The following is a 24,152-nucleotide window of genomic DNA, read 5'->3' on the forward strand; positions in this document are numbered from 1 at the left end:
TGGATGGATAATGCTGACCCCCGTTCATCGCAGCGAACCGACCGATGGTAATTTAATGTTCCAGACGAGCGGGCTCACCGTGAGTCGTGTTGTTTGAACAAACAGGCGAACACGAACCCGTCACAGGGTCAAAAACTCTCATTTCATAAAGAAACAACCTGGAAAAACGAGAAGAGTCGCAAAAGTGGGAAATATTTGACTTTGTCTCGCTGATCAAATGAACAGATTTGGACTTCTTTCTGTAAATGTGCACAGATCGGATCGGTCAGCGACTGCTTATAGATCAGGAGTGTGTCCGCTTACAGGAGCTACACACTCAGAAGAAATCTGCCTGCCTGAGCAGAGACGGCGTGTTGAACAGAGTCTGCACCTGAGTTTGATCCTCCAGGATATTTCACCTCGTTTGCTTCACAATTCAGATTTAAATTTAAATCAAATCTGAGTTCATAAAGAGAGGCCCCGAGCAGCTCTTCATATTCAAAAGTACAACTTTCCCCATGCTTTAAATGCTTTTTAGTATCAGGGTCTGTCAGAGTCTGATGAAACTAAAGAAACTCTTCACCCCAACTCACAGATCGACCCCTAAGTCAACGACTGTGCTTTACCGTTCAGCTCATTCAGCTCTCTGGATCAGCACAGCACCTCACCCCGACCCGGAGTGCTCCGAACTGGAGGCGCTGATTTTCTTTCCCATCACCTGACCAATCAAGTCAAGTGAGAAGACAAAAGCAGACGAGATCCTGAGGCCGCGGGACGTTAACCTCGCACCACTCGGCCATGCCGCGAATAAAAAGGTCGTCTTGATTTTCAAAGAGAATTTCGATCCATGCATGTTGGGAGGGGATATTCGTCGTGGCAGAGCTATGCAGATTCCTGAAAGAAACACTGAGAAGGAGAAGATGCAGTACGCGGTGATGTCATCGAAGAGCTTCTGTTGAAGCTTTCTTTCAGTCCCAGCTTCGTTCTGCAGCGCTGACTTCACACTTGTTGCTTTGAGGTCAAAGGTGGTTAATTAGTCGTCTACGTATTAACTGAAAAAATATGTCTAGTTAGTGACTTTCAGCATTCAAGTGTCAAAGCTTTTAGCATATTGCTCAAAAATCCACATTGCAGTGACCTGGGGGGAGTCAAGCATGAGACCTCCACTCAGGCTCTTTGTACCGCAGTGATAATGTCGTTTTTTTTCTCACTGAAACCCAAAAACACTCGAGTGCTGAAGCGTGAGTGGTGTCAACAGCGGTGGCGAGTGTTTGCCTCCCACCCAGCGCCGCAGGCATCAGATCAAAAGCAATATTTCATTTTTTCTGTTGTCGTCTTCACCTCGATAAAATCCGAGGGGTCCGACATCAAAGTCCGGAGCCTCTTTTTATCTCGTCATTCAGCCATCATCGCCCCTCTGTGTGCAGCTCTGCCTAGGTTTCAGGTTCAAAGACCCAACTGCTGCAGTCTGAGACACAAACGGGCCTCCGAGCCCTTGTTGTTCGCCGGACAGCAGCTTCGTTTCCCTTTAAAGCATTCGGCATCCGGAGTGGCCATTAATGCTGCTCTGCATTCACGGCCGAACAACACAATCAGAGGTGGACGAGCTTGATCGGAGCCAATCAGATCAGAACAGCGATTAGCTGCTGGAGCCAGGCGGCGATCACGCGGGGGTCTGTGCTGCCACGGCTACTGAAGATGAAACAATAATCAGGAAGTCTGAAGGCTTTCCAGGAGGACTGCAGGGTGTTCACAGTGACCGACCTTCACTTTGCATCCCGGAGATCAATCCTGAACCCCGAAAGTCCAAAATTCAGTTTTAACTCACAGGCAGTCCTGCCTGAAATCATTATTTAAAGAGCTGTAGTTATCTTTAATGTCGCACAATGCTGTTAGACAACTGGAGAAATCGTTGCTTTGAAATCTCTCGTTACTAATTTGAAGTAAAGCAGATTTTTATTCAAATTAGTTTTTATTTCAAAGGATTTTGATACAACATCAAGAAAAAGTTTCCAGTTAAACCATCGTGCTGACAGGAAGTGTGCGTACAACAAATCCGGCTTCCAGTACAAAACGAGTGCTCATCAACACTGAAGACTGCCCCTCAGCAGGCTACAGCAAACTGGCCAATCGTGAGAAAGTCCTTAAAGAGACAGGAAGTAAAACGGCTCACTTCAGATAGAGGAAGAAGTGAATCTGGATTCTTCTGCAGTGCGAGTAGTTGAAAGCTACTCTAGAAGTTTAAGAGCAATGAAACAAAGCTGGAGGTGAGCATCGTCTCTAAAGATCCGTGCAGACGAGTGGAAACGTGTGATTTTGTGTTTCAGTGAGTAACGACACAGCAGGTGCAGAGAGACACGGTTCAAAACTCTTTCCAGTTTTAAACTTTACGCCTGAAATGAGAATAAATGTAAATAAAATGTACCGTATGAAGGTCAGGTGCACAAATGAAACACAGTAGAAACTAATTTGCTGATTAAAAGTCATCAGCGTTGTAATCAGGTGATTTTGTGCAATTAGAGGAAATCGTTAAACAGAGAACTTCTGGAAAAGAAAGAAACACCATCGGCGTTTGATCAAACTGGAGCTTTAACTTTGAGTTTGAAGTTTAGAATAAAATAGAACAGAACAGAATAGAATGGCCCTTTATTGTAACCTGTACCTGGACAGGTACAGGTGATGGTGCTGACCACTGACAGATCCAGACTCTTTACATGTGAACATCAAACAGAGACCTCCTCCCTTCAGATCGCTGCATCCATCAGAGTATCTGACGCAGCATGGCGTCCTGCAGCTCCTCACTCTGTTTAGGAGTTTCGCTTGTCCTCACTGCGCACACATACACACACACCCTCTGGATTTTATGCACGAGTACACTTGTGACACCCTCGGCACAAATGCACAGCTCAGGTACGTCGCCGTTTTTCTGGTCGGTGCGTGCGGAGCGTTATCTCTCATTTCCTGTCTGAAGGTTCAGAACAGCCGTTTAATATCAGCTCAGCTCCATCCTCTTCTGTCTTTACTCGTCCGAGAATCAAATCCCAGCTGACATTTCCATCAGCAGACCGGCAGCGTCACTTCGTGAAGGGCGGCTCATTGAAGAGCGTGACGCCTAAATGCCGAAATGTTGCTTTTACTGACACTAGCAGATCTGCACGTGATGCAGACTTCCTTTAAAATCTCCTCAGACAACAGAGTGGTCTCCTCTCAGAGCGACAAACATCAAACCAGCAGCTGCAGCTGCGCGTGTGGACACAGCGACGCATGAACGCGCGTCCTCGCTCAGATTTATGACGCGTCTGTGCAGGATTTATTATTTCAGAGGCTCAGCGGGCTCTGTTTATAAAATGGAATATAGATCAGGACATTAACAGTTAAGAGGAACAGAAAGTAAAATATTATAATGATAAATATCGTTTAACAAAGTCAGGCTTTCCCTTTCAGCTCGTTGACGCCGAACGCCTCGAACCGCACATGGAATCAAACTCGCTGCCTTTCAGGAAACGTTTACTTCACCTTCTCCCAGACCGGCGTCTGCTTCAGTCCAAAACCAACAACAGTGAATACTCAGGCCCGCCGGTCATTTCAGAGTATTTATTATTGATATGTGCAGCAGGAGTATTTTCATAGGCTGTGTTGTAAGCTGAAGACGGTCAACACACACTCCACAACATAAAGAAGACTTTTTATTATAAACCCATCGATTCATCTCCAACTTTGTCATCAATACTGAGGCCTGAGCGATGAAGTCGGTGCAGAAAATGCCTTAAAGCTGAAATAAGCCTTCTTTATTCAGATTACCAGTTTATTAATTAACCAGCGTCCATCTAAGGGGCAACAGGAGTTTAGTGTCACTGCCGTCTGATTGGTCGTTTGTCCTGAGACCTTATGAGTTCTCCTTGATTTCTACCACAGCCTGGCTTTGTCCCATCTCCCTGCCTGAGCCTGGTTCTGCTGGAGGTTTCTTCCTGTTAAAAGGGAGTTTTTCCTTCCCACTGTCGCCAAAGTGCTTGCTCACAGGGGGTCATGTGATCGTTGGGGTTTTCTCTGTATTACGATCTCTAACTTACAATAGAAAGCACTGTGAGGTGACTGTTGTTGTGATTTGGTGCTACATAAATAACACTGAAGTGAATTTTTGTGTTGAGCTCAACAAATTACTTTAAATTACTCACAATAAGAATATTTCGTTTAAGTCAGATTGTATGTAAAAACCCCAAAAACATATTAAATCAACCAGAGCCACGGAGGAAAGAGACAGCATGAGGTTACATTTAAAAGAATATGAACAAACAGAAAGTGACAAATGTCATATTTACAGTAATAAAATATAATATTTTGGGCCTCCAAACAAAAGCTGCAGACGAGGGAAGATGTTTCTCAGATTTTCAGTGGAAGTGAAACTCCGCCCACTCTCACCTCCGTACGTAAAATATGAAGCTGTAAATACAGGACGTATCTCCAGCTCTACAGGTCAGAAATCCCCTTTCACACTGGCTGGGTGACACACTGTTGTCTCTGAGTGAAAGAATAGACCCCTCGCTGAAGAGATCGCCACTTTAACCGAGTGTTTGTTAGCGCGCTCGTCAGACTGCAGTTTCCTCTCGGTTGGTTTAAAACAACGCTCTTTGGTCTGAAGTGGTCTCAGATCACAGCCGTCTGCAGGGAGGAGCGGGGGAACCAACCAATGACCCACGCTGACCTCTGTTTATTCCACACATTATTTTTAAAATATAATAAAAGGACAAAGAAGATGGAATCAATCACAGCAGGAACAAATAAAAGCGAGGCCTTGTTGGCGGAGACGTCTTCTCCAGAGAACAAAACACATCGATTCACAGACTTTAACAAAGCAAAAACAGCCAAATTAGTGTGTAACTGTATCTGAGCACAAAAGTATTTTTAGCCTCTCCAAACACTCGTCTGCGATCAAGCTGCTTCAGTTTGGACCGCATTAGGTTAGCTGCAGCACCTTCAGCCACAAAAACCTCCTCAGACCGAGCCTCCCTTTGAAGTCTTATGATGGAAACACAGATAAAGCCACTGGTTTACAGCAGGTATGTCAAACATAAGGCCCGGGGGCTGGAATCAGCCGTGAAAAGACTCCAGTTTGGCCCACTGGGTGGCTTTGGAAAATGTGAAGGAAAAGTTTGGATCTAACCGACGTTTTCATATGTTTCACTATATTTCATACTGAATCAATAAATGAATTGTTTATCTGTTACCTATCTACTATAGACATGTTGTTATTTACAATCAGCCCATCCATAATTGGAAAAAATAATTTGTCTTTTTAGCTCACGGGACACTGTGGGTACACTGTGGGCTGCGGGGTCCACAGTGGGTTTAACATCCCTGCTTCATCAGATGTGTCTGTCATTTTCTTCATGTGCAGGCTGAGTGTTGGCAAGAAAGTGAATTTAATTTTAGTGCTGCAATCAAACCATGAAGCCAAAGCTGGACGGAGAAATAAATGAAATCAGAAGAAATTACCAAGTGAAGCAAAAAGCAAACCACAAAGGTCCCAACCTGATGCAAACCAGTAATATGACATCATGGACATGTATGGGTTCCTCCATGTTTGACAGATGTGGTAAACTTCAGATCCTGAGATGTTTCTGTCTTTCTCCGCGCTTTTCTCTTCCCATCATCTTGGTTCCTTCTGGACCTGCGCTGCCTCTCTCAGATGTCTTCTTGTTCTTGGGTGTAAGTCCAGTGGTTTGCACCTCATTGTAAACCATCTCTATTTCCATTTTTAAAGACTCTGAACTCTTTGGGAGTGTGTTTGACTTGGTGAAGGTTTAGTTCAGAGTATCCTGTGGTCTTTTAGGTCTTTCTGATGAGGCCTCCTTCACTTGCGTTCTAAGCTGAACACTTGAGGGAACAACGAGCAAGCTCTAATTTAAACTGATGTTTTTTCTTCATGACATTTGAATTCTTTGTCATAGGTTTGCTGATACAGATTTAAAATTGCCTTTGTGTTCCTGTGGAACTATGTGGAGCTCTGTTTGTACTTTCTTATTAAAATGACATAAACTGCGAGCCGCTCAAACACCTGAAGGCGGTGGGAAAACGAATCAGCTCGTCTTGCGGGTGTCGTTGATTAAAACCAGTCTCCCGCCTCTTCAGCGTCCACGTCTCCACAAATCTGTAAAACACTGAAATCAGCTCACCGTCACACCAGGCTTCTGGAGACATCAGTACATTTATTCACACTGTAGAAAGAAAACACTGAGACAGACTTTAGACCAGAAAAGTATAAAGATATGAACATAACCAAACAATATAATGTGGATGATTATGATTGGTTAGCTTGGCAATAATTACTTTGGACTCTCCAACTGCTGTATGACTGAAGTCATGGCTGCAAACTGGTGACGTATGCACTGAGCCTCAGATGGTCCAAGGTTAGCCTGAGTGAGGCAACGGAAACATAACACCTGGACCTACATGAGCCTCCTCCAGTTTAACAAATGTTCTCAGTTATCTGGATGTAAAACTTTCTGTCCTTTATCCGTGCTTCATTCTTACCTTCACCTAGTTTCTTTTTCAACAACCCTTCCATTTCTGTCCTCCAGGTCTTTCCAGGACCTGGCGAGGCAGATCGACGTGGACTACGGCACGGTGAGGGACTCTGCGGTCTACGACTACTTCAGAAACAAAGGCACCAACCCTCTGGAGCAGGACAGCACCTACTCAGAGCTGTGGAGGACCATCAGCAAGAACAACGGCATGGATTACTCCGTGTCCAGCCCGTCAGAGGGAATACGCAAGGTACTGCAGAGCTGCTAGTTTGTAATTAGAATACAGTAAAATCTTCAGGTTTGGTTCTAATGGACATCCATGGTTTGGCCCCCAAATCATAAATCACTGACCTGCAGTGGAAGTATGCAGATTTAGTGGGAGAGCTGTGGTCAAACACCAGCGGCATCCAATGAAAACCCAGATGAAATATCTGAGTCAGTTGAGAACAGCTGTGTTCAACTCTGGCCTGTTGTAGTAGCATATTCACCTGACATGTGAAATCTCCTCAGTTTGAGGAAACACAAACCTGGATAACTGGAAGTGTATCCTGTAAAATCCATCTCCAGCCAGACAGGTGGGTCTGTGGGAAATAAGGGGCGTTCCTGTTACAGTTGCCTCTTTGATTGACAGGTCCATAATGCCACGGGCAGCTGTAGCTGCTAACTGGACCAAATATCCCAGGTCTCCCTGGGAGACCAGATCCACTGCCAGGTGGTCCCAGCATCCTACCCCACCTGTTTTAACTTGCCACCAGGTGGCGACAAGCTGAAAGCTCCTCTCTTTGCTGAGCGTCCAAAGAGGCCACCGATCAGATGAAGGGATTACAAAATAGGCTGTGCTGGTGATGTGCTTGATGTTATGCTTGTTATGGACAAATAACAGACCAACACTCAGGTTCAGATCAGACAGGTTGTTCCTCCAAATCACAGCCCTCCAGGTCTCGCTGTCGCCGTCCATGAGAGCTTTGAAGTCCCGCTGCAGGACAATGGAGTCTCTTAATAGGACACTCTCCACTCAGTGGCCCGAGGAAGGCTGAGTGCTCCGACCTGTTGTTTGGCAGAAGCTGTATAAGCACAAATGGCAGTCGGGGCCCGTCTGCCGAGCAGAGGGCGCAAAGAACAGTGAATCAGGGCGATGCACGTATACTCACATCTGCACCTCTCATCAGGGGCGACCTCAGATTGGAGGAGTCCATGTCCTCTCCAGAGCCCAGACCCCGAGGTAAAAGTAACAGGAAGTCGTGCTCAAAGTTTCACCCTTTCTAATGAAGTTCAAGCAACTCTTTCATGCTATTTCCCCTTTTCTTGGCAGTAAACCCTGCAGCACCCGTTCCTCCAAGGACACCATTTGTCTGTGTGTTATATTGATACACGCATATCAATAATGGTGAAAACAGAAACACACGCTCCTCCTGCGTTATTCCCAGCAGGCTGCATGCAAAGACACTCCTCTGTTTACCCATTACTTAATTGCAACAGCAGTTTCACAATATCCCAATTAGTGTGTGTGTGTGTGTGTGTGTGTGTGTGTGTGTGTGTGTGAGAGAGAGAGGTGGTGTTTCACTGCTCTACACTGTTGTGCTCATAGATCTCCCAAAAAGCCGATGACAAATTAGCGTCAAAGACAAATCGTCTCCGAGCGCATCCATTATTCAGCCATTTGCATGATAAACATCCCCACAGATTCTTTGACGGTTTCTCCCCACAGTCACCCCAAACACACACACACACACACACACACTTTAATCAGTTTTATTGCTGTTGTCGACTGCTTTTCCAATGCAGTCCTCCCACACGCTGCTTGAGACTCCACAGAAGCTGCAGTCAGAGGACTTTTAGGCACCAGTGCAAACCGTAAGACGACCTCATACATGACTCTTCATACCCAGGACATCCTCAGCTTTGATCAGCATCCACTCCGAAGCTTTCCATGAACTGAGGTGACCACAGGGACTGAATGATCTGGAGCATTCATGGCTCCCATCCAGTCCCTGTTTGCCAAATGTTGGATCTGAGCTGGAAAACTGGAAAAACAAACAAACTTTTTCCTGTCAAACTGAGTTATCTTTGACATTTTTCATAGATAAACTACAGAAATGGGAACAAATGATGTGGTTTGTAAATAAGCAGCTACTAACAAAGAGCCTAAAGACATATAAACCTGGTTCTTTGCCAAACTGTCTGTTCTGTGCAGACACAGCGTTGGGATGTCTGCATCAGCCGAGTGTTTGTGCTGTAATAAGAACTCTAATCATCTTAAATCTCAGATTGAATAAAACGCACACATTTCTCTCCAATAAAAACTGATGACAAATATAAAACTACAGTAACTGTGACGTGAATGAATTTCCAAGTTCAAATTCTTCATTTTGTTCACACCGTAGAGCGAAAGCTTTTTACTGCAGGTGTCTTTGTACAAATCAGAAAACAGTGTCTGACCTGGGGAGGAAGAATCGGTCTATAAATCAGGGTCTGAATAACAACGATAAACAAACACTCTGTGAAAACCTGGAGAGTGTCGACGGGACGAACTCTGACGGGGAGATTTCTGACTAAAACCGAGAATAGTAAAAATCCAGACTGATTGATCTGAAATATTATGTTTAAGTACATGTTTTTAGTAACCAGGTATATTTTGGGACGTTAGGGACCAACATGTCGGTGGTTAAAGAGCGCCTCAGCCTAACTGAAGAAATGGATTTAGGCTCTAATCTTTAAACTAAGAGTGTGAGAGAGCGATCGAGGAGGCACAAGTTTGAAATTCTCATTCGCATTTAAATGCATCAGATTTCAGTGACATCGTGTTATTTCTGGCAAATATCTGCCCTGCTTTCACCACAGCTCGGTGAGAGGGCGGGGTCAGGAGGGCGTGCAGGGATGCAGAGATGACAGTCAGTGATTGGCTAAGACGAAGCAGCGAAAGTTTGTGATCTCTGCAGGACTATCAGGCTGGAAAAATAAACCCTGGTACATTTTGTATGCATTGTGCAGCGTGATTCCTGTAAGTCAGGAGACTGAACCCTTCCTGTAAAAGGAACTGATGGATGGATGAGAGTCTTCAGATAAATCCTGACGTCACTTCTCAGCATTCGCTGTCCCGCCGGCTGAATACAGACGAGCTGTGAGCTTTTCTCGGGGTTGTGAGAGCAGGTCGGGGGTTTCTCTGTGGTTGGTGCCCCGATTCGTCCTCCTCTGATTCAGAGGAACGTCTCCTCTGCTGTCCCTGTGTCCTCTCCTAGCATAGCACGCTGCACATCCTCGTCTCCTCAGAGGGAGAGGAACCCCTCCCCGCTCTCTTTAAATAAGAGGACGGAGCTAACAGCAGCACCTGCGCGCAGCAGGTCATCAGACAGACGTGACGTCGTCATTAGTTTGTAACAGCGGGGAGGATCTGAGAAAGAGGAGGCAACACAGTTTTCAGTTACAGCGAACAGGTTGAAGGAGGCAGATGCAGCAGGTCTGCTGACACAGTGAAAAAAACACAGACAACCTCATCCACTTAAACCCCACCTGCTGCTGCTCCCGTATCTGTGTTACTGTCACCTCCTCACCCAGCCGGGAGGAGCACACCAGCATGACTCACACTCCTGCAGGTATTTAGCATCACAAAGAGACCTTAGACACATTTACAGAGCGCATCAGAGCGCTGTGTTTGTCTGCAGCTGCACAATGTTATTTATAGAGATATATGCATGCACGGGAGGAAATCACCGCATCACGCTGCAGGATTTATAAGCTCATGTGTTTCCATGTCAACATTTCAAATATACAAGTGAAGAAAACAAATGCAAACATAAAAAATGGATTCAAGACAGAATATATCCAAGAAAAAGGCTGTAAGCGTGGATATCTGAGGCACTATCAAATATTTATGACTGTGCAGTCGTGACACGACTTTAATAAATGCCCATTGCGCCGCGTGCATTTCCACACGTGACACAGTGACTGTGGAACTGAATCAGGATCTGAGGGTAAATACGGTCTGTGTTCTTGTGCACCGCGTCAGGTCAGCTGGAGCAGACTTCAGGTTTAGCTCTGCTCTGGATGAAGCCCGCCTCCACCGGAGAAAAGTCTCAATCCAGTAACAGTGGCGCCGTTTGACAGTCGCTGACGATGACGAATATTAAACCATCAAATTAACTGTGCCCCCCTCTGTGTCTGCAGGCAAAGAAGGGTCCGTACGCCTTCCTGTGGGACATGGCGGTGCTGGAGTACGCGGCCCTGACGGATGACGACTGCACCGTCACCGTGTCGGGAAGCAGCATGAGCAGTAAAGGCTACGGCATCGCCATGCAGCACGGCAGCCCCTACAGGGACCTCTTCTCACAGAAGTAAGTGAGCTCGTGGCGCTGAGGAGGGAAACCTCCTTATTCCCAAACTGCACCTGTGATAAGTTGAACATTACCTGGCAGGAGTCAGGGTGGAGTCAGGGTGGAGGTGCGTATGAAACCGGAGGAGTTGTACTTACATAACATGCACTCAGCTTGTTTGGTTCCACTAATGGTGTAAAAAGCGCCGCAGCAACAAAAACATTAAGAGCAGATCCGATCAGCTGTTCATAGCTATCACATGTCCGCCATTACCTGTCAAAACAGGAAGTGATGTCATTTTTCGTGGGAAACGTAGTTTTTTTCCCTACAGGGCCTTTAAAGGTTTCCTGGTGTTTTTAAAGTCATGTTTGACTTTGTGTCTTTCTGTGTAGTATTGAACCCCGATCCTTTTCCCCATGACAGGACAGAGAAAACCGACTCATAGTGTGTTAAAACATTTATATTTCTTTTTATTCAATCATCTTCCAGAAGAGAGAGACCCCTGCACAGCTCAAACGCCAGTTGCAAGAGCTCGAACATTAGAATCATAAGCTGCGTCTCATGTAGGTGCTATTTTGGTACTTTATACATCACACAGGCTCGAACATTGCTTATATGGAAAATTCCTCTTTTCTGTGTCTTATCTATTAATATGCCTGTGCACTACAACTTCCTGTTTTTCAGTCTGGCTGAGCACTTATTTGTGAGTCAAAGGTGGCCTTGCTCTACAAGCCTTCATTATTAAAGTACATAAAACAATCTAATAGGAAAATAAGGATACTAAGGATATTGATTTCCTGACAGTAGTTTCTCAAAATCGTATCAAAATTGTTTATTTTGATGCTGTTATTTGTGCACAATAATATTTATTTTTGTTTTTCCTGTAAATTTCCTGTGCTTGGAAACTATTTTGTGCAACTTTTTTTGCATGTACAGTTTTGAGGGATAAACCTCAAAACCTAAATTTCTGTAACTAGAAATATGTGTAAAAAAACCAAAAGTTTTTTGTAGTTTCTTGCACTTTTTTGCAATTTATGTAGTTACTATGGACTTAATGCATGCATGTTATTAAAATTTGGGATATAGCTGTTGTATTGATGTGTAACAACTTGAAATGCTCCCAAAGACGGTGTGGACTTGGTTCTATGGTGGGCTTTAAAGGGTTAAAACAGCTAACAGAAGATGTTCAGGCTAATATCTGCCCGTGCAGGCAGAGCCACAGTGATGATTGTCCGAGGTGCAGAGTGCAGTCCAGCTGTACAGCGACTGAAACGTGTTTCATTCTGATGCGGAGCGGTCTAATTCCTGCAGTAATGTGTTCCCTGTGTACCGGTGGGAGAGAATGATCTGATGGGTCTGCTGACATTGTGACAACGTGAGCCTAACGTTAGCTGGATTGATGTTAGCCTATAACCAGCTGTTGTTGTTGTCAGCTGTCTGGACATGTGAGCGTCACATGTCTAACCTGCTGACGTTAGTAACAGTGACAATATCGGGAAGAAAAGAGGAGGAAGAGGATGCTCAGTGGCGTCTCCTTCACATCTTTAATACAAGGATTTAAATCCGCCTCCAAATGTCTCCAGCCACATACGTAAAACACGACCAGTCAGACGGCGGAGTCCAGTCACTGCATTCAAATATGGCGGGGAACATGGCGGCTTCCACAAACAACAAACCTGCTGCTGTGTGTTGGAAGGTGTGACAAACACTACTCTCTGTGTACTGACTGTACCTTTAAGGAACATTATGGTCACCCCATTGGTGTTGGATTACAGAAATCAAGAGGTGCACAAACAGACGTTCATGAGGGCAGAATACACGTGGCACGGATCCAGAGGACACCTGAAACTCGATGTCCACACTGCATCGTCGCTGTTTGACACGTGGAAATGTGAACGCTCTGTCTGACCCATCCGACCTGATCCTGGGAGGCTCAAACATTTTTCTGTCCTTGTTTCCAATAAAAGTGCAGATCTGAGCTGCTGCGATGTAAATGTTACATCTGCAGTTTCTACATGTTTGATCAGTCCAGGTGCACGGAGCCCACGCTCACCGCTGCCAGTGTAGGAAGCTTTATTTAAACTAGATATGGGTTCATAAAGCAGATAATGCCTACGTGCTGAAAACACGGGCTCTCTCGCTTTCCGATGATGTTTCTGTTTCCACGGAGGCCGTAAACATGATCGCCGGGGCGTGACGGCGGCGCGTTGCTCTGAGTTTGAGCCTTAAACGACAGTCGGAGGGAGGAGGCGCGACTGTGCAGCAGCACTTTGAATAACACCTTTTGTTTTGTGCAGCGAAAGTGAGCCTGAGGAGGAGTTAATGATGAAGGCTGGAGGCTTTTGTCAGGAGTTTGATCCCCTTTGCTGACATTAAGGCTTCATTATCTTCCTGTAAATCCTCCGATGTGAGTGAAGAGTCCTCACAGCGGCGCCGTCTGAGCCAATTACGGCAGGCTGCTTTTAAACGTACGTTAACGAGGCGACACTTTGACTGGAGGATGAATCGGTGTCACGCCGACTAATCTGAAACTTCACGGAGGAGTGCAGGTGTTTGAAAGTTGGAGAAGTGCCGCAGCGCGAGGTGAGGAACACCTCCTGCAGGCAGACTTTGCTCGCCATTAAATCAATAACCGCGCTCGGCGCTAAAGTCAATTAAGCTCACATGAAACGAGCCCGTATTAAGGGCAGCGTTGTGAAGCAAATGGGATTATTCACAGTGCAATGTGTAAACAGAAGGCCGCGTGCTAATTACTCACTCGATTTTGCGAGGCAGATGTCTCAACACGGGCTGCGAATTTTGAGGAAATTCAATCTTCCCTCCAGATGAAATGAGCGAGGCCGAGAGCCCCAAACGCAAATTGATCCCAGAGCGAGTTTAAACACCTCGTAGATCATTTAGTAAATCTCCACATTATTACATCATGAAATTAACGCCGAGCTCCTCGAAAACTCAAAACTTTCTCATCCGTCTCGTATCGATCGGCTCCGAGAACGAAGAGGAAGGAAGTTGATGTAAGAGGCGACCCACGTCGACAAAGTGGCCGCCGAACACAGGAAGCTCGTTTTCGTGGGGTTTAAGAGCTTCACAGGTCATTCCAGGAAACAAGTCGTTAATACTCAGGTAAAAGTGGAGCAGATGGACAGAAAACACCCATCTGCCGCTGAGTCTGCAGATCCAGAATTTTATTAAAATCTAAGACGAGATTTATCCTTAAAGTTGTCTCCAAACATTAAACAGAGGCTGAGACAAAACCGGGTCGACGGTGAAGGAGGGATGATTGGTCAGAACTAAAATCATCCCCTCGCTCATAGATCAGTGCTCAGGAAGCTCAGCACATGCTAACTCGGCCCTTTGTCTCCTGCTCGGCGAGCAGCGTTAGCGAGAACAAGCTGTGACTCAGGTCAATCTAATTGCACAATTAAGCTCCGCCTCCCCTGCAGCACTGAGCGTGTGCGAATGCGGTCAAAGCCCTTTACCCGCTGTGTGAGACTCGTGGTTTTACACTGTGTGAAAATGGTTTTTCGCTCCTTGAATGCGCAGAGACGTCACTGGATCCTGGAAGCTAACAGCTGTTTGTAGCCTGTTAGCCACGTTAGCCTGAGTCAGTGTCTGACGGCTGCCTCCAGATTCAGGTAAACAGTCATTAAGTTGCAGTGATGGTAATATTATCCGCAGCAGCTTCCAGCTGGGCTGTAAGTCACCCTTTGGTCTCACGTGTACAGTGTTCCACATTTTTCACCTCAGCATTCTGCACTGGCCTGCTGGAGGTTTGCAGCTCACATGCATTAGAAGAGCCCATCCCTCCTCTGCTCTGGTGTGCACTGGTCCTCTTGGTGGGCCCTGCCCAGCTCTCCTACAGTAACTGGCCGTCTCCTGGAGTCGGTCCTGGGAGACACAGCAAACCTCGATGTGCCATCTTGGAGGGGTTGGACTACCTGTGGAAACTCTGGAAGGTCCAGGTATCACCTTGTGCTCCTTAACTGACCGGATCAATATCCCAGGAGTTTCACTGACTAATTGCTGCACTCGGATTTAAACACATTCCTTTAACTTGGGTTTTGGCTCTTTGTTAACATCCACTGCTAACTCAAACCACATTATCCAGGCTGTGAGCTTCCAGTGCATCTGGTGGGTCTGTCACAAGTATTAGATCAGCAGCAGCACAAAGCACACCAGAGCTCACAATGACTTTCCTTAACTTTATTTAACTGGCAAATAACAGTGGACAGGCCAGCCGGACAGGTGGTGAATTCAAACCCTTAGACGTTTCCCCTCCGACTGTCACAGACCCGGGAATGTCACAGGAAACGACTTAATTCATATTAAAGAATCTGAGTTAGGTCCAACCGCCGGCTGACTTCAATGAAACCGCTCGTCTGTGTTGCAGCAGGCCTCCTCATTGGCCTCCCAGGTGTGCACGGCTCTGTGACTTGGCGTGGGGAATGGAAGCAGCGGGAGTCCGAGGAGCTGCTCTTAAAGCGTCTGAACTGACCGCGTGAAGTTTGGGAGAAGGAAAGCGATAACGCTGCAGCTGCCGTGACTCTCTGTGTAATCCTGTGACAAACAGGAACCCACAAACAGCCACTGTTAATAGAGATTTTAACACAAAGCATTAGCAGCAGCAGCGCTGTGCTGCGAGTGCTTCATCACCAGAGAAAAGGGGAAATGGGTTCTTCAGGCTGCGTTAGAGGCAGCGTGGGAGTGCTGCCCGGGGCCCGACTCCATGAAATGTCAACTACGCCTCCTCCTGTCCCGTCTTCTTCATCCTTTGCTCTCTGCTTCCTCATCCTCTCAGGTCGTGTTCACACAGCGGGCTAATCCCGTTTCTCTTTAAAGCTTTAAGACTGTCCGCTTTGTCACCGCAGAGCGACCACAGGACAGGATAACACAGCACAGCCATTTAAATCCAAGGAACACCTGCACAGTTCAGTAATCAATCAGATGAATCCAAGTTTAATCTGCCTCTGGTCATAAGAACCCGACTGAGAGGTGACCCTCAGCAGGAAGCTGCTCCAAGAGAAACCTGATGTCCAGTTACAGGAATGTGTGATGGGCGAAGGAGCGGCAGGCAAAAACGCGTTTGTGCACATCGTGTATTTAATGTCACACTGGAACGTTTTTCCTTTGAGCAGAAATGATTAAAGAGCCACGTGATTCTGACCGCCGCACATTTTCTAGCAGCTGCTTTACAAGCTCGCCGCGAGGCTCAGTAAGCCGGATCAAAATCCACATGGATGGGATTTCCTCCTCTGCCTGCGGATAACCGTCCTGTATTAAAGCTTAACAAGATGTTTGGGGGTGATAGCCAGCATGTGTGAGTCTCCCTCACAGTTACATGCAGAGAGCCTCTCACAGTAATGGAGGTACCACACAGCACCCTCCTCACTGTGCTTCCAGCAACTGTCAAAACTCCACCAGCCTCCACTCAGCAGCGCAGACCGACAGCGGCGCAGACCGACGGCGGCGCCGCGTCTCTTGACTTCTTGGTTTACCAGTAAACTTTACAGAGGTCTGTGTTGGATGGGGAGAAGTCAGTACCTTCACTCATCGAGACACAAGAACTCACGATTATTCAGTTAAATGTTAAAAACGTTTCTGACTTTACCAACAAACACAACGACGACCAGATTAGAGCAAATCTAGGAAGTCCAAATGTTTCAGGAGAGGAATCTGCAGATGGAAAATGATCGTACCGAGCAGCTCGAGGATGAAACCTCTCAGTCACATCCTCATGTGTACATCTCGGTTAGCTCTTTCGCCTTGGACGACTCCTGGAGGGCGTATCCTCGCTTCTCCTTTCTGACCTGAGCGGTGTCCATCCTATTTCAGGCCTGCTTCCACAACGAGGCGACTCGCTGTGCATCAGAGGTTTACTGTACAGCTTACTGAGGCTACCACAACCTGGAATATCCACTGACACCCACCCATCAGCTGCGAAGCTTCGGACAGTTCAGTTTATGTGTGTCTGCAGACCTGCAGCAAACCCCGAGTCCTCACTCTTAAACTTCAGGGTTTAGCGGTGTTTTAATATTTTACTCTGGGATCTGAGAACGACGCTGATGTTTGTATTCAACCCTCAACAAGCAGCAAAAAGAGTTAAAGTAAAGGTTTTGATGGGGCCTCATCACCTCCTCTGGCCTCAGTCATGTGAGGTGTGAGTCTGTAAAAGGAGCTGGATTTGTATGATTGTCGTCCTGCTTTTGTTCCTCTTGTGTTTCCTGCACGGTTCGATCGGTGAAGCTGCTTCTCCATCATGGCGTCACCTTTTACTCCTCCTCCCTCTGTTCCTCGCACCTCCTCCTTAATTAAAGGTGTTTATTTAGGGATTATTTTGCTCCCTGAATGGAGACAAAACCGCTCTTTCCCGGCCCGGCTCAGCAAGCATCCGACAGCCCGAGGCGCCCCAGCAGCACGGCGCTCGGGGACGTGTAGGAATAATGTGCTCGGGTGTTAAATGGAGGGCAGAGCTATTGTTCAGCACAAAAACCATTATCTCCACATTTCCAACCATCATTTTAATACCTCGTCCCATAACTGCTGTGTTACCTCATGTGATAATCCTGCCATTAATAACCTTTGCAGACTTTGTTGCTTCTGCTGCTCATTTGTGCTGTGAAACTATTTTGTCCTCGGGCTGTTTCGGGGGGGGTACAGATGGAAACGCCGGCGCTCTGACCTTCAGCATGTTCACGCTGAGCTGAGCAGATTAAATATAGCAAATTGGGCTCTGATTTTACTGTAGCTAAAAGTGGTTTGGACTTCTGTGGTCATGGCAGAGTTGCTTAATTAACTACATAAATTAACAGCAGCACCAGGCCTGCTGGCTGAAACTGTCACCAGCTACTACAGGAGGTCTTTGTACAGGACGCGTAGCCATGTGAACACGTTCACGTACCCAGCCACATGTTCCAGGTTTCCACAGGCTCCGTGCTGCTGGTTGTTGGAATACGCTCACGCTCTCATTTCCACACAGATGCTGAAGAACTCACTAATAAGAACTTTTCATCAGATTTATTTATACAACACAACAAGAGTCTCCTCAAGGCGCTGTACAGTGAAGGACCCAACAACAATACAGACAACGGCCCAACAGTCAAACAGCCCCCTATGAGCAAGTGCTTTGGCGACAGTGGGAAGGAAAAACCCCTGTTTAACAGGAAGTAGGCTCAGCGAGGGGGAAGCCATCTGCAGCGACCGGTTAGGCGTGAGAGGAGGAAGCCTGGACATTTTCCTGCCACAGAAGTCGGCCTCTCCACTAACTGGGCAACGATATTCAGCTAAATCAGAGTTTGAAGAATAAGTGAATTATTTTCAGCTGCATCGAAAAACAACGACAGTCACTTCAGGGCGCTTTATGTTGGTAAATAATTATTTGAGCCCCTCACTTACAAAGAAATGAACAGTCTCTGCTGAGTTACATTTATTTTAATGGAGATCTCGACCAAAGACTCAGTAAAAACACATTTTGCTGTAGAGAAACTCTCTGAACCCTTGAAGCTTCAGCTCCATGCACAGACTGAGGTCTGGGGACTGGCGAGACCACTCCATATCTGAACGTGCTTTGTGGTTTGGGTCATTGATGGAAGATCCATACACCGCTCATCTTCAGTGTTCTCGCTGAGAGAAGGAGATTCTTGTCCAAGATTTTACCGTACGTGGCCCCGTCCCCTCAATGTGGTGTCCTGTACCCCTAAAAGAAAAGTGCAGTGTGTTAGCAGTGGTGTTCTTGGTGACTGTGATCCAGCTGCCTTCGAATCATTAACAAGCTCCTACCGTGTAGATTTATTCTGATCCAAAGCCTCTCTCGTGATCATTTTCACCCCGTGAACCGAGATCTCGAGTGGAGCTCCAGACCGAGGGCGTCTGACCCCAACGGCTGCCACCTTCTCACCAGGCTTCCTGCTGATGGTCTTGTAGTCTCTTCCAGCCTTGTGCAGGTCTGCATCTTCTCCCTGACATCCTTTAACAGCTCGTTGGACTTTGGAAGAAAGTGATTCTGTCATGCGTGCTTCATACACGACGAGTCAATATCAGGAGTGTTTCCAACTGATTGACTGTAACTCTGCCACATGAGCACACGGCCAATCTGTGGGTCGCTCCATCACATACACATCAGGTTATAACTTTTACGTATCGCAAAAGGGTTTTCTGGACTCTTGGTTGATATTCTGTCTCTCCATTAAAATAACACTACTATTAAACTTAGAGGCTCTTTGGACGTTCAGCAGGAGATGAAATAATTATCCTCCCACTGTACACTGTAGGCAAAGACCCTGTCACATGATCCCTACGACGGAGATCAGGTCAAAGACTTTATTCTCTGCTGTTTGGTTGGTTTCAGACTAAATGTTGAGTCATCGTGGGACAAAAAAAAGAAAAAGAAACAAATGAATCCAGCTGCTGTTCTGAAAGGATGAAGCCACAAATCATCACCTGCATTCAGCCTCAGCGGGGGAAAGAGACTCAGTGCAGAAGATTACGACTGATGCGCCGTGATTATTTTTAAATGACGGCGAAATCCCCGTCATGTTAAATTCGATGGTTTGCATTTCTCATTTCATGGAAAAGTCTGAATCTTTGAACCCCTCCCCTCATCTATAACATTGATTAGCACCATCTAACATGTGGTGTAATGGCCCATAATGACCCCCTTTCAATGACAGAATTACAGCCGTGATGAGCTGGGGGTAAATTGCTCCGTACCGAGGTACATCGCGGGCCTATTGTGGGATTTTTCTGCAAATTTAAATAATTAGAGCGAGAAAGTCTCGGCCTTCTCCGAACTGTCTCCTCTTCTTCACGTCGTAGGTTGATGTCGCGAGGTAAACCGGGCCACACGGACACGCAGCTGCTCGCTGTGATGCTTTTTCTAGTTTTGAATCATCAACTTTAATTTGTTCCATGTGTAAAAAATTAAACTGCCTCTGCAGATCAGATCTACTTCGTCAGATCTTAATGGAAAAAAAATCGATGCTTCTCTCAGCTGAAAATGTGTCTATTCAGAGCCTGGATGAAAGAAAGCCTGCGGAGCGTAAGTCATGTACAGCACGTTCACAGGCCTGCAGGCCAGTTTTCCCATGACTTCAGAAACAGGACATATTCCTGCGTAAAGAGGGCGCGAGGTCGAACGGAGATGCCTTCAAGGACGATGGGATAAAGCCGAGAGCCTCCGACTGTAACGAGAGGGGAGGATTTAAAAACACACACTGACAGTTACATCTTATGAAAGCACACCTGACAAAGTGAAAGAGATTAATGTGATTACATTTGTTATATTTAGTTTCAACCGTTTGACAGTGGAGGGCTGAGATGGAGCGTCCCCTTTAGAGGCTGTGCTTCCTTTACAGCATCCTTAAAGCTCAGTCTGTGCACTTTTCCTCTGTCCTGTTCTTTCTTCTTTGTTGCTTAGACTCAGTCTGAACTTTTGTACCTTCTGCACTTTCTTTGTTTTCAGTGCAAAGTGTAACGTTAAGTGATTTTTTTGTGCCATCTTTCAAGTGATCTTAAACTTTGGATCGGGATGTTCTTGTTGTAAGGAGCAGGCATGATCAGTGCACACATGTCAGTGGGTCGGTCCGCTCACTCCTGTGTTGTTCTGTTTTAAGACGCCGTGCATCAGCAGCGGGAGATCTAACAGCACGAAGGAAGCTAGAACGGGTTGGAAATGTTTAAAGAAGTCAACACCAGCTTTTATTTCTTTGTAGTTTGTTTGCCAGTAAAGACAAAAAGAAACATATTTTCATTTTAACGGTCACGACTCGTCCGTAAACGTATGATTGGATGTATTTGTCTTTGAAAAGCAGGGGATCAGTGTTAAGCCGACACTTCTGGTCTGCTGTGCTTCGACATATCTCACACTTTTTATTATTAACAGTAAAAAAAACTTCTTTTAAATAAAACCTGGAGAATCAGGAGAATCGTTGTATTTATGTGAGCTGGACAAAGCAAGACGTTGAGGTGCGTTCTCACAGTAGGCTGGGATTTATTAGGTGCTGCAGAGCGACTGTAACTTTGCTGCGTGAGTGCAGAGGAGACGCCGCAGTAAGAAACGAGTCGGGCTGTGTGACGTCACAGCCAGCGCGCCGTCCCGCCCGAGGGTCACAGACTGTTCTTGTTGCCTTCAGGTAAGAAGGATGAATTGATGTTCTCTGCGTCTCACCTGCTGCTCTCGTGTCTTCCTCCAGGATCTTGGAGCTGCAGGAGAAAGGCGACCTGGACATCATGAAGCAGAAGTGGTGGCCCCGCGCCGGCCGCTGCGACCTCAGCAGCCACGCCAGCGCCCACCCCGACGGGCGCTCCCTCAAGCTGCACAGCTTTGCCGGCATCTTCTGCATCTTGGCCGCGGGCCTGCTGCTGGCCTGCCTGGTGGCTGGGCTGGAGGCTTGGTGGAACAGCAACCACTGCCGCCAGGAGCAGCCCAAAGAGGTGACCGAGCACAGGGCCCGGCGGACGGGCCAGCGGGGGGAAGACACTGCCACACTCTACTTTAAGGATCCAGCCGCTGACGCGAGCCCCGACTTAGTGGAGCTCCAGTACACCCAGCTGTAGAGGAGAGAGGTTTAGGAGTCAGTCTAGTGTCGGAGAGCTGGGGGACAGAGGGCGGGGGGGCAGGGCAGAGTAGGTAGATGTGCTCTGTGCCGCTGACTGAAATCAAATTTGGTCTCTTCTCCACCTTCTTATTATTATTACTACACCTCCTTCATTTTTTTATTTTACCCGTGCATCGCTCCCCACCCACCCTGTCCTGAACTACCAGAGCTCATCCAGGGCACACTCCACCTCACCATTACCTTTACTAATATGCTCATAAAACGACGAGGCCTTACGAGCAAACGGTGCCGAATTAGCTCAGCCAGTCAGGATTCGGCTCGTAGCACGATCTGCATGCTTCCCGGCGAACCCCAGCGTGGAAACACCCGCAGACTTTAATGATTAATTCCCACAGCGGCGGCTCTGTAGCCATTCAAGTGCTCGGTATTGAATTATTGTTATAAACTCATTTTGTGTGGTAAGGCTTTGGTAATTTTCTGCACCCAGGGGTTGTTAAAAGAGATTCTAATTAGCAGGAGAGAGGGTGGGAGCTTGCTCAGGCAGAGAAGGACACTTACGGACATTTTAGCGTGGAAAAAAAAAAGTTGTTTGTCACATGAAACGCAGCTTGACCTGCGTTTTAACAACCGTGCGCTGTTGTTGTTGGAAACTCGAGCCTCACCAAGTGCCTACTGAATAAAAATCACTGGGAACTCAGCGACCACCTCGCTCTTTTATTAATGAAACACACGCTGCTCTTACAGCCGAGCTAATAGTTACACCTGCGGTTCGTGAAAGATGAACGCACCCCCGATCGATATTAATGAACGGCCGCCTCCTCCAGAGCTGGAAACATCCCATAATTGAAACGTCTTTAGCGGATAATTATCCAGAACTTCTCCCGTCACAACAGGATCATATTGTTCCGATTTAACACGACATCATTAAAAAACACAAATCTGTCAAACTGCGAGGTGTTAACCTCTCAGAGTGACGCTGTCCCTGTGCCAAACAATAGACCGGCTCTGACATACAAGTGCTCCGCGTAATTTTACGCTGCTGCCATTTCAAAGTGTGAATGTGGGAACTTTGGCTCTGCAGATGAGAATTTGACAGTTTCAGCGGCTGCTGCTGCTGCACATCTGCAACAGGCCATAAAGCTTCAATAAGAAATCTGACTCCAAAACAAATTCAGCATCAGCTCATCGAGTTTCGTCCCATCGGAGTCGTGAACGTGCAGCTCTTTAGCTGCTAAATGTTCCCCTTTGCTCACCTCGCTGGGCTCCAACTGTCTGCTGTGCAAAGTGGCTTTTTAGAGCTTTTTTCCCTGAAAGGGCCACAAAAGGTTTAAGCAGGGAGCTTATCAGTGTAACCTTTCACTCTGTCTGCAGCCACAGAAGCAAACGTGCAGGAAGCTCAGTAACAAAGATCAATACTTTCAGTCAGTATTAAAATAAATATCCAATTACAAACTAAATTATTAATAATCAGGTTTCATGCATAATCGTTAGTGGCAGCCAATCTCCTCACACCAGAGCTGTGACATCACTCAGCATGAAATATGGACATGAGTGAAAGTTTAAATGGGACATTTTGACACCTGAAACACCTTCAGTCGGATGATTTCTGTACTCGTGGCTGCAGAGTGATGCTACAGACATCAGCCTGCAGAGAACAGAGTGAGGTACACCTGATATAACCTTCAAACAGGTGAGGCAGTCGTCTGCTTCTGTGTCAGCGTGAGAGGATAAAAGCTTTGAACAGAGATCAGCGGCCTCACCTAACACAATACCACAGTGCAGTGTAGAACTACACATGATATTGTAGAGAAAGCCCTGACCAGCAGCACAAAGCATCCTGCAAAGTGAAAAATCTCTACCACCCAGACATCTGCTAATAAACGTCCTAGAATCTCCCCGTGCACCAAAACTGGAGCTCAGACTTCTAGAAAGGTCTGTTAGTACAATAACGTCCCAGCAGCCGTATAGTTGGTCAGATAATGTCATTAAAAATGCTCCAACAGCACAAACACGGTCCACGGGTCCAGTTCAGGGACTCCAGTTAGCTGAGGTGGAGCCTAGCAGACAGCTAGCAGCTACAGCCGCCTGTGTCCCCATCCACCTGCCAGTCAACACTGGAGTCTATGGGGTAAGACTCACTGATGGAGACAGCCCCAAGTGGACATTAGAGGAACTGCAGCTTTTGGCACTTCCACGCTGAGTTCAAATGTTTTGGTCCTTCTAACCCACAATCCTCTGTGAAAGTGAAAATATGTCACATGTATCATTTGAATAAGCTTTGAGTGACCAGAGTTACTCAGAGTTTTATTTACATTTAAAATTGTAAAACACTACAATACAGAGAAAAACCCAACAATCATATGACCCCCTATGAGCAGCACTTTGGCGACAGTGGGAAGGAAAAACTCCCTTTTAACAGGAAGGGGGGCGGATCTGCTGCGACTGGTTAGAGGTGAGGGGAGGAAGGCGGGACAAAGAGATTAATGATCAGCTGATAACTTGGTGCTCCACACTACGATGTCACTTCTGAAGCCGCGCTGCTAAACCCGAGTTAGCTCCATTCAGTCTTTGACTCCTCCCTCCAGTCATACATGACGTTTGTTATTGGTTGAGAACCACCAAGTATTCATGTTAAAAATGAAGGTGGGACAAAAATATCCAAAAGTCTGAGCCCAACAAGGAGGAAAATGGATGTTGGAGTTACAGCCAGCCTACACTGACGTGTCGTGTGTGCTGTGTCTGTATATTGTTTGAAACGGGGACACGGGCGCTACCAAAGACTCGAA

At 46.6% G+C, this 24,152-nt stretch overlaps 1 protein-coding gene and 1 long non-coding RNA gene across 4 annotated transcripts in view; one reads left to right on the forward strand and one right to left on the reverse strand.

Moving 5' to 3' along the window:
* grid1b (glutamate receptor, ionotropic, delta 1b) overlaps positions 1-24,152 on the forward strand; it is a 578,026-nt gene that overhangs the window by 542,661 nt on the left and 11,213 nt on the right. For all 3 annotated transcript variants that reach the window (XM_019362378.2, XM_025910012.1, XM_025910013.1), the window contains exons 14-16: positions 6,558-6,753; positions 10,668-10,834; positions 21,001-21,241. In XM_019362378.2, the coding sequence (XP_019217923.1) occupies positions 6,558-6,753; positions 10,668-10,834; positions 21,001-21,241 (604 nt within the window). The remainder of the gene's footprint in view (positions 1-6,557; positions 6,754-10,667; positions 10,835-21,000; positions 21,242-24,152) is intronic.
* On the reverse strand, positions 8,742-11,083 carry LOC106098542 (uncharacterized). Its single transcript, XR_001224796.2, has 3 exons — positions 10,972-11,083; positions 10,014-10,090; positions 8,742-9,894 (listed from the first exon to the last, which is right to left on the reverse strand). It is a non-coding gene; the product is annotated as an uncharacterized LOC106098542 (long non-coding RNA).

The sequence above is a fragment of the Oreochromis niloticus genome, linkage group LG8 (assembly GCF_001858045.2).
Source record: "Oreochromis niloticus isolate F11D_XX linkage group LG8, O_niloticus_UMD_NMBU, whole genome shotgun sequence".
In the NCBI taxonomy this organism is placed as follows: domain Eukaryota; kingdom Metazoa; phylum Chordata; class Actinopteri; order Cichliformes; family Cichlidae; genus Oreochromis; species Oreochromis niloticus.